This window comes from Ipomoea nil, unplaced genomic scaffold (assembly GCF_001879475.1).
Source record: "Ipomoea nil cultivar Tokyo-kokei standard unplaced genomic scaffold, Asagao_1.1 scaffold0980, whole genome shotgun sequence".
In the NCBI taxonomy this organism is placed as follows: domain Eukaryota; kingdom Viridiplantae; phylum Streptophyta; class Magnoliopsida; order Solanales; family Convolvulaceae; genus Ipomoea; species Ipomoea nil.
The window spans coordinates 4,250,366-4,261,117 of record NW_017617408.1 but is presented as its reverse complement, the minus strand read 5'-3'; the positions used below and the strand labels follow the sequence as shown (position 1 = coordinate 4,261,117).

General features: G+C 35.1%; 1 protein-coding gene across 1 annotated transcript; it reads right to left on the bottom strand.

Annotated features, from left to right (window-relative positions):
* Window positions 1–285: 285 nt before the first annotated feature.
* On the bottom strand, window positions 286–9,123 carry LOC109179889 (ubiquitin carboxyl-terminal hydrolase 23-like). The gene is made up of 13 exons (XM_019329364.1): window positions 8,900–9,123; window positions 8,581–8,684; window positions 7,481–7,894; window positions 6,839–6,953; window positions 5,870–5,980; window positions 5,384–5,556; window positions 4,709–5,035; window positions 3,563–3,688; window positions 1,871–2,383; window positions 1,677–1,754; window positions 1,009–1,576; window positions 794–884; window positions 286–676 (listed from the first exon to the last, which is right to left on the bottom strand). The coding sequence occupies exons 3-13, from the start codon at window positions 7,796–7,798 to the stop codon at window positions 532–534; spliced, it is 2,565 nt and encodes an 854-aa protein (XP_019184909.1). The 5' UTR covers window positions 7,799–7,894; window positions 8,581–8,684; window positions 8,900–9,123; the 3' UTR covers window positions 286–531.
* Window positions 9,124–10,752: the final 1,629 nt, after the last annotated feature.

The window sequence follows — 10,752 nt, the reverse complement described above, 5'->3', positions numbered from 1 at the left end:
ATGCAAAAAAACCATAAAAAAAAAAAAAAATCATAACTACTGTTAATGCTCTTATAAAGCATTAGTCACATCTTTAACAAAGGAAAAAATTCTTACACTTTATAAATTTAATTGTTCAAATCAAGAAGTTATTGTTCAAATCAAGAAGTTTCGCACTACTTTATTGTCACATGAGGAAAAAATAAAAAACTAGGATATGTGAAGAAAAGGAGGGAGAGGAAAAAAAAAACAAAAAAAAACAAAAACAAAAACAAAAACAAAAACAAAAACAAACAAAAAAAACAAAAAAAAAAAACAAAAATTAGACCAAAAGATGAACCTGCAAAATGGCCTGGAGGAAGATATAATCTTTGGCCGATTTCTCAGACAAGATGCTCATATATCTCTCCAACTCTACACACTGATGAATGTTTTGAAACTCGATCCCCAACATACAAAACTGGGGTGGGGTGGACACCGGCCTTTAGATTCTTAAGCCTCCAGAATATGTTTCCTCCATGAATGAATGTCTAGACACACTTTTAAACTAAGTCATATACGAACCGGTTGATTGGCCAGCTTTGCTCTCTTCATCTTTGCCTTTTTGCTTGCAATTTCTTGGAATGGATTTTGGCCACCAAAGTCAAGTTTGGAACTCCTTACCTTCTTCCTCTTACCCTGATCATAATGCTCATCCCTGCACACAAATGGTATTAACACATTTAATTACAAGAATTAAGAGTTAAGACTTGCGAATATGAATAGTCATAGAATGTTTTGTTTGTTTATATGGCAAGAATGGATCAGAACTCACCATTCATCCCCAATGTAGCCAATTTTGACACACTCATTTCCTGGTTCAGTAACGTCCAAAGGAGAAATTTGTTTGCCATCCCAACTTACGACTTCATAAGACAAGATACGAAACAAGTCAGTCCTATATATAGCTATGGTTAAATCAATTTTAGCTGAGCTCCAACAAATTAAAGGTAATTGAGGTGGAGTAAGTACTTGAAAGTAATAACTGACCTGTTGTCTCCTCTAATCCTCTGGTGAGCATTTTCATCAGACCACTCTGCTTTACATCTTTGAAACCAATAGTTTCTCCAACATCAAATTTATTCCCTAATGAGGTGGAGCTAGTCATTTTTACAAGCTGCTTATCAGTCATAAGTACAGTTTCAACATTCCCTGCTCTCTCTTTAGGTACTTCATTAACCATTCTACCTTGCTCCAGTTGATCTTTTACACCCGAATTGTAGACCTCTACATCAGAAGTAGGACCAAAGCTGCTTGGCGGGGCACGTTCCCCATTCAAGTACTCCAAACTCCTCCTATTGTTGATGTGTGAAATGCAATGTTTTCTAAGTTTTTGTTTTCTCTTCCTTCTCACATATAATGCATTACCAAAGATGATGGAACTAAGATGCATGCTGGTGATATGTGACTTGAAAGGCTGCTTCTTTCTAACTTTCAGCTTGGTCTTCCCATTGGCTTTCAGTGGTATGGTCTTGCTTGTCCTCAAAGGGTCTGATCGGGTAACTAATATATCAGATCCAATCTCACTTGTCTCATTTCCCTTGGAGAAACTGTGAATCTGAAACATAGTTCCACAACAAACAGATAAGGAAAACATTTTCTATATTTGTTTTAACATTTAGAATTAAGCAAATGCACATTCAAATACCATGGCATACCTGAGTATCATCACCACATTCCTGATTGGACTTTAATTGGCCTGCCTCTTTCAGATTTTGCTCACCAAGTTCAAATACCTAAACATGATATTGAATGTCTCAGATATGTGGGAAAAAGAAAAAAAAAAAAAAAAAAAAAAAAAAAAAATCAACCTCATCAAAGAAGAATTGAACATGGATGAAAGGGAAGCTACCTTTCCAGAAATACTTTTTCCCTTGCTACACCTAGCTAAAGATTTTTTAGGTATACTGTCATCGTCTGGTTTGTGACTGGAGTTGTTACTCGAATCCTTTTCATTGATTACATCCTCATTGCAGCTTAACGGCAGTACAATAGAGCCACATGAATCTTTATCCACGGTACTATTCTTAGAAAGTACAGGCATTGGGGCATTCACATCTTTCATCCTAACATCTGTATCACAACCACTAGGCCTCGTCATTGCTGTTGGGACTCTGCAAATATTATGAGTTCCATCTGACACATTACCCAATGTAGCAGTTGGAGGAGAACATATTCCAGCAGCTATTGAAGCTTCCTTTGTTGAACCACATTTATGCTCTTTAATTCCTACACCATTTATTAAACTGCTGTCTTTATGTGCAACATCAACATGCCTCTTAGGCAAAGCACTTTTCCTATCTCGAACATAGAAAAGCATGTATGCCTTTTGCTCCAACACCTTTCTCTCGTTCACCTGGAAGACCTATTCATTGCATAGAAGACGCATGTTCTTGGAATCATAATCTCTTAATTGAAGCATGCAAGTACCATCTATAGACTCTAAACTTCTCTTTTCAAGTGCAATGACATATTATGTCTATCCAAGAAGGTAAAGGAGATAATCATCGGAACCAAATCAATTACAGGCCATAGTTCTAAAAACTGAAAGTTAAAAATGAAGAAGCCACATCATGTCAAAGTGTCAAACCATGTAAGAAATGAACAAAAATCCTGTCATAAATTGCAGGAACATGATGCAGGCTGTGAACATGTATATGATGCAGGAAGGCAAAAATACTTTTATCAATTATTTATTAGATGTTTTAGTTATATTCAAATTGGTTAATAGTTAGTTGTCTTAGACTCTTAGTCTTTTAGGAGTTTTAGGTGTTCCAAATATTTGATTCAATTAGAAGTCTTTGTCTTAACTAGTTATCTAGTCTTGAAGTGAGTATTAGTTATTGGAGTCTTGTATTTTGCCTATAATAAAAAGGGAGAATTTACTGGATTAATGGCAAGCAGAATTTTAATTCCCAAAAGGGGACTAAGGGAGTTTTGGGTCTCAAGCAAACCCAGCTTATATACAGAATAGGCAAGAATACAGGAACCATTTCTTCCTTCTTCTGCCCATGAAGTAGACCATAACAGTACACCAGTACTGTTATACAGAACAGGCAAGAATACAGGAACAAAGGTGTAAATTGATTCATGCATTACATGCATGTGAGATCATGTTGATCTTCCCTGTTCTCGACAAGTCAACATTCACATCAAGAAACTGATGGTCTAAATGTGATACTTGGAGATAAATTTTATATTGTTCACTGTTCTCAACAAGTCCACGTTCACATCAAGAAACTGATGGTCTAACTGTGATACTTGGAGATAAATTTTATATTGTTCACGCCACTTGAAATGCCACTTGCATCCTTAACATGAAACGTTCACAAAAACTGAAGCCATCCTACTAGAAAACCCACATACGCAGTTGCAGGTAGCAAACACAGGACAATTTAAAGAGAAAGAAGCTACTCATCATACAAGTTTATGAAACAGAGGCACCAAAACTATCACAAGTGTACACTCTATGACAGAAGTAGTATACTTAATTCAAGTCAAATACCATCAAAGAGAAAAGAGAAAACTAAAGTTGTCACTATACCTGATTATCATCAAGGGAATACCACATCCCACTAGAAGTGCGAACAAAGCAGTAATAGTGGCCAGAATGAGTGGACCAGCCAGCATGAACTAGTACAGCATAAAGTGTATATTTCAAATCACTCGTCTGCAATATTTGCAAATGTAAACATTAATGAAAGCATATAAAGTGAATTTGAAGTGCTAAGGGAATTGGTCTAGGAGGAGAGGGCTATGCAAACAATTATGCCAAAATGGGTGAGGAGAGAGAGAGAGAGAGAGAGAGAGAGAGAGAGAGAGAGAGAGAGAGAGGATATTAAAGAATACAATGTATTTAAAAATAAATAAATAAATAAATAAATAAATATATATATATATATATATATATATATATATAAAAAGATATATGCTTAGGAAATACAAAAATTGGCATTATCCATTTGCCAAATCGATTCGGGGTCTAATTGAAACCAATGTCATACAGCCATGATCTAATTGGCATTGGGATTTAGGTGAGCTTGGAAATGGACAAAGCAAGGTGTATGTCCAGGTGGAGCAGGTAGAAGTCATAAGGAGAGAGTGCGCCAAATCACAAAATGTGAGGTGGATGCAGGGTTGGTGTTTACATGCTAGGCATGGGGTGGGGATTAAACAGGCGGATTTAAAGGGGTTCAGGTAACATGTAAGGGTAAGGTGCTATATGATTGAAAGGCATTAAACAATGAAATTATAAATAAACAAATTAATAAATAATAAAAAACATAGAAACTTTTTTTTAATGGTTAGAAAAAGTACATGTGAAACACCTGGCTTGTTTCATAGAATATGATAAAACATGTATGTTTAGACAAAAAACTAGATTTTAAATTGAGAAGAGATTAGCATCTATCACACTTTAATAAACAAAAATAGTATTAATGAAAATATATTGACACTGACAGTCAAAATTGTCTAATATGGCAGTAAAAAAAAATTATATTTTGTTTTAGCTGTAGAAATATTATCAAACCAGCTCTATTTTTAGCTAGTTGAGATGAAAACATGCAAAATAAGGAATGCAGTTTGACAAGAACAAAACATGCAAACATGTTATTTTAAAAAGTAGTTTTATATGCCAGAACAATTTTGGATTTAAGACTGCGAAAATAAAAAAGATAGTCATACTTACATGGGGACTACTCATAAAACGGTTTAAATCCAGAACAGGACCATAGTGAATCTTCTTATCAATTTTCTGCCCAGGTACGTGTGAACCAAACCGCTTCAAGTGAATGGTAAGGACATGAGGGGCCTTGTCAACAGAGAGCTGCTTACGAGCCCTAACTTTTTGTTTACATTGTTGACAGCTATACTGCTTTTCACCTCCATCCAACAACTCTGAGGCAGTGAAGTGTTCCAGTGCCTTGTATAAAGAATCTGCCTTGTTTATTTCTAAACTTAGATCTAAGAAGGGATCATACTTGTCAGAGCAGTAGGAACACTGCATGCACTTCACCTGCAAACGGTTATTAGTAGATTGAAATTTTTAGTTGACAAAATGCAACAACCATAGCTTTCTGACAAGCAGATTCAATAAAATATCATTCAGAGAGCCTATTTCTGAATAGTTCCAAATTAGTAAGACCACTAATAAACTCAAACAAGGGAATCTCTCTAGTGATGGATTCATTGCCTCACCTGTTGACCATATAGCTAAGATTAAGACAAACTTCTCTTGGAATTTGGAAAGCTAAACAGTTATTCTGGCTAAATCTAAACCATGTGGTTAACAAATTGAGGCAGTGAACCTCAGTCACTTAAAAATTCCTCAAATAAGAGATAACAGCAACCAAGAACAACTTACCCGACTGCGAAGGCGGCCACCAAACATTCTATGGACCAAGCTTTTCTCATAAGCACCAGGAGACCCACTGGGAACTCCTGAAGGTAAGCAGCATTTATGCATTGATTCTAGCAAATTCACCATATACTCATGTGCATCTTCCTGTCTAGCATTGCGGAAATTCCGAGATATGCCTATGTATAGTCAAGGCTAACTCCAAACATTCAAAGCTACTGGCCACAAGTACCAAAAGTAATTCTTTAAACTTGCGGCCATTTGTAGTCAACAAATTAGTAGATATCCAGAACCCTTGAATTCAATTGCTCAATAATCATATCAAGCTTAACTCGGTGCGCAACTTTAACAAGTGACATTCAATCCAAAATAAAAAGAAAACAAAAAAACACAGAAACCCACAAATCAAATGCAAACATCCAACCAAAACCCTCACAAACTAAAGTAGCAAAAATCAAGAAGTTCATGCATCATAAGCTGTTAAGAGGATACAGCGCAAGTTGGACACAAGATCTTTTGGCGCAAGAATTCTCCCTGTTGCCTGAAGAGCACGACTCACATGCCTCTGGATGGCACATAAAGCACAAAACCCAGCTTTACGACCTTCAAAAATCAAGCACACATCTTTTTTAAGTAGGATGAGTATGCAAAGAGTAAGCAAGTTAAGGGTTAAAAACAACAAAACCTATTTATCAAAACCCAAAAAAGGTTAGAGATCAGCATCTATTAATCCAATGTGTTTTCACTTCAATGCTTTCTGCACTTAATTATAATTCAGACCAACACTGCTAAAATCATAGAGTGCCCACTCAATGTTTATTATCATCGAAAGAACAAGTATTCACAACTCTATAAAGTGTGAGAAGCAAAAATTAAAACAGAACACATTACTTAGATTCCATTATTTGGTTGCTATAACATGTGAGTATGTGTGTGTTTTAATGACTACAAAATACAGCAGTATATTAACTCAGCTGCCCTTAGAATTCTAGGATAATCTTGACATATCATCAAATAGGCATAAGTAATTTCTTCAGGCTCAATTGTGAATATAGTATCAAACCTTGCATGGAGGTGGATTTACTATAATAGAGCCAACCTGCCAATTTGTATGTGTTGAGCAAATAACCATTAATGTGCAATCCAACTATCAGCTTAGGCTTTTAGTTGAGATGGAGCACATGTTTCAATTGTATGAAAACCTAGCAACCAGTTCAGCCACTTGGTAACTAAGAACTTTAAGGCACATAGAAAGCCATTTTATCAAGCACCATTGCCTACTTTCAAATTTTAGCATTTTACCAATTATAGGAAGGCTGGAGTAGCCATGGGGAAGTTAGGTGCAGCATGTTCCACAGATTCGGAGGAGGTCAGGTATTATTCCTAGTCATGAAGTTTTCAATTTTGTTTTGGGTTCGGGAAAATGATGGAGATAGGTGGGAAAGCGAAAGAAACACTCACAAGAATTTTGATGCTTCCCGCTTTCCAAATATGCTGCTAGAGGTTCAGTGTATGTCAGACACTGTAAGACTGCATTGAGAAAGCAAGTATTTCCAAGATTCTCTAAGCCAGCGCCCTGAAACATGAATACAAATAACAAAAGGATTCATTCAAATAATCTGTAAAATCTCTACAGTCAGATCTTGAAAGGAAAAAGAACATAAGATTGTAGCTCAAAATGTTTTAAAAGATCATAAAGAACTAAGTGGCAGAAATTTTGAAGACTAAAATCCTCTATTTTGCTAGCCACTGATAGAAATTCTCAATTGATAGAGAATATCTAACCCCTCACCGCAATGGTGGTGATTGCTTTAAAAAACAAATAACTAAAACTCAGCATAATAAAATTTATTCCGTAGTAGGTAAAGCCGTAAAGTAAACAAATTCATTATTTAGAACGAAAGAAAAGAACTCCAAAGTATTCAGGGAACCAAAAAGATAACAAGAAACAACCAAAATATACAAATAGCCAGAAATATGCGGAGTATCTAGATAAGTTTAAGAAGTATATGTATCTGTATATACTAATATTAAGGCTATGAAGCATACTACACAGACAAAAGGCAAAAGCTAAGTATATCTTATTTTAGTCAAGTCACTAACAATTCTCATAATTTTCCTGAATGTCATGTTGAGGCTGAGCTCCGGATCAAAGTCTACCCCATCGTTGCCGCTACCCTTATTCGAGGGACGGTTGCCCGGCCCAGGAGCTTTGTCGGGCACCGAAGCTGAATTCGAACTCGGGTTCAGCGTCTCCAGCCGAAATCCTCCACTGCCATTCCCAAATCCATTGAATGCTTTGCGGGCCAAATGGAACTCGATTCTCCGGTGAAATAACGACGTTCCTGATATCTGTTCCGACTCACCCGAAGCTAGCGGGTCCAAACTCGACTCCATTGGGTCGGTTATAGAATTTGCCATTAATTTCACCTGTCTATGCACAGAATCGAATGTACAAAACAAAACTTACAGCAAGCGTGCGTAGAAATCCATTTTCGGGGATGGGGATTCCCCGCCCTGCAAAAGAAAAAAGAAATTACTGACTGCTTCTGGTTAGGTTTTATGCTGTTTTCTGCAATAATCCATCCTTCAGTTCATTAAAGACATACATAGTGGGAAGCAGTACTACTTTCTGTTAATCATCAAGACAACAAAATTGCATCTTTTGTAGCTTTTTACTAATTTTATTTTGATAATTGTGGAAAAAAAAAAATTCATAAATGTCCCCTAAAACCAGGGACGGAGCTAGGATTTCCTTTGAGTGGGGGCGAAGAAGCAAAGTGTTCTACTAAATTATGTCAGTACTAAGCTTCACGGAATTTCAATAAGCACATCGACAAAAATTAATGTTCAAGAGCCTAACTCTAATTAGCACTTCGCAATTAATCATCCAAAAACCACATACATTAAAAACAATAATAGTTGACTTTCACATTACATATAATAGATAACAATAAACAACTCTGTACTTCAAGAGAAACTATCCCATACCAATGATACCATCAAATTAAAATACAAACATCATGGTATTGAAACAGAGAATCCAATTCCAAACTTCATAGACAAGTATATACCGCTGTATAAATAATAAATAATAAATACTCCATAATAAATAATAAATAAATAATAATTAATCAAATCAAGGTATGCATCTAATCTTGTGCCAATATCAACATTCTGAGGGATTGGAAACAACTACTTACTTGTTTCAAAATTGAGGTTCTATCCACTATAAGATGAGGGAAACAGAAATTGGACCAGTGACCATTTCTCTCTATCCAAAGAGATTGCCAGCGGCTCCAAATATCTGCAAAAATCAAGACTATTAGCTTCAGAAACTACAAAACATTAAAATATAACATTAACATATAGTGAGACAGATCCTATTTTTAACTTGTCCAAAGATTCCAAATAGATAATTAATGTGTGGAAAATTAGGTCTTTTGATTTTAAATTAAACCAATACTCCAAAAATAAAATTAGGGAAATTAAGGCAAAAAAATAATTACCCAAACTACGAACCTGGGAACGAGATTAGGAACCAACGAGGACTCCTGCTGACCGGTGAGGCGGCGACCAGTCGCCGGTGTTCCGTGTTTGGTGGCGACTGGCGAGGTGCGACAGTGCCGTCCGTGCGAGGACAGAGAAGCAGAGATGGTGAGACGGTGAGTGATGAAGAGAGGCAGTCAGCAGAGAGGCGCTAGGTTTTTTTTCCCTTTGAAGAGATAGTCTAGGTTGTTGTTTTTCTTTTTCCTCTGTAGTTTTTATACCATATAAAAAATAATTACTTAATTATTATATATAAATAAATGTAATATATATATATATATATATATATATATATATATATATATATATATATATCCAATGTGTATTTTTAAATATGTACTGCATAAGTGATTGAATGTTGAATTGCTAACTCAAAATATATGAATGCAAAATAATATAGAAGATATTGATTATAATTGTCACTTAAATAATAATTGAGCAAATACTAATTTTAGTCCCATGAGTATTAACAAAATGACAATTTTAGTCCACATATTTAATTACTATCAAAACTTATCCCACAACTATTATTTTACTACCAAAGTTAATCACTTCGATCACCGGAAAAATTAAAACACGTTGAATTCTTAAAATAATAAGGGTATTATTGTCTTTCCTCATCCTCATTTGTTAAGTTGTTAGACAATCTTAACTATCCGGTTAGCTTTTCTGTTTTAAGAGGGCATGGTGAACAGAAACGGAAGAGATGCAAGAGTGGTGGTGGGAGAACCTCCAGGAAGAGTGTCAGGACCAACTGTGAACATATAGATCTATAATTATGAACATAGAGTTTAATAATTATGAATATATATATATATATATATATATATATATATATATATATATATATAGCTTTATAATTATGAACATATAATTCAATAATTATGAACATATAACAATGTGCATCATGTGTGGTGTACACTGTTGCACAACATAATTTGCTGTGTCCACCTCTTTATAGAACACCACAAGATTCTCAAAGTTATATTTCCAATCAATAGCAAGACCACAACTGATTGTGTTTTGCTTAAAGAAAGATATCCAAGAATGGCATCGCCTGTATTGGGTTTCTAGTGCTTGGAAAAAGCACTTAAATAGCCATTGGAATGGCCTAAGCAACGTAACAACGCTCTCTTTTTTCTCCAGAACCAGATTACAGAGCTGTAATGTTCATTGCAAATCCTTCTCGTTGTTGCCCTCTTGTCATACTTCTCCATCTCCTCACGTGTAGCTTTTCCCATTGTTTTGGGATCAATGTGGTGGCTTATTTAGTCCTTCATAAATAATTAGAAGTTATTTTGGACGGAAACCTAAATAATATTAATATAGAAATGGATATATAAGTCATATTTTCAATATGATTTTCTCCCTTATTGCTTGTAACTTGAATGAGAGACTATCATTTTAACTATATTCATCTCTTATGTTTTGTAGTTTAGTACTCTATTACTTGATATATGAACTACCATTGTACTCACAATTTTTGCAATCGAGTACATATGGGTAAGTTATTATATGTATAAGTATGAGGTTGTATATATAATGAAAAAAAAAATGAGGAACACAAAAATAAAAATAAAAATGCACATAGATAACGATTAAAAATTATTATCTTTGAGATAAAATTTATGTTGTTGAAATCAGTATTGTTGTAAGTCCCGCGCAAAACAACGGTAAAAAACCGTTGTGAAAATAATTAACATTGATGAAAATTAAATTATCTCTCTATGTACATTTGAACTATTTATTTCACCTAATTTAAGAGTTATGTATTATGTGCATGGTTGAAAAAAATCGCTAGGCGCGCATCGGACGCTCCAGGAGCG

Excerpts from the sequence above, each read along its gene's own strand:
- LOC109179889 (XM_019329364.1), bottom strand. The coding sequence starts at position 7,798 with ATGGCAAATTCTATAACCGACCCAATGGAGTCGAGTTTGGACCCGCTA. Across the intron at positions 2,384-3,562 it reads ATTCCCTTGATGATAATCAG|GTCTTCCAGGTGAACGAGAG; the intron begins GTATAGTGACAA and ends TGCAATGAATAG. Across the intron at positions 1,755-1,870 it reads GAAAAAGTATTTCTGGAAAG|GTATTTGAACTTGGTGAGCA; the intron begins GTAGCTTCCCTT and ends TATCATGTTTAG.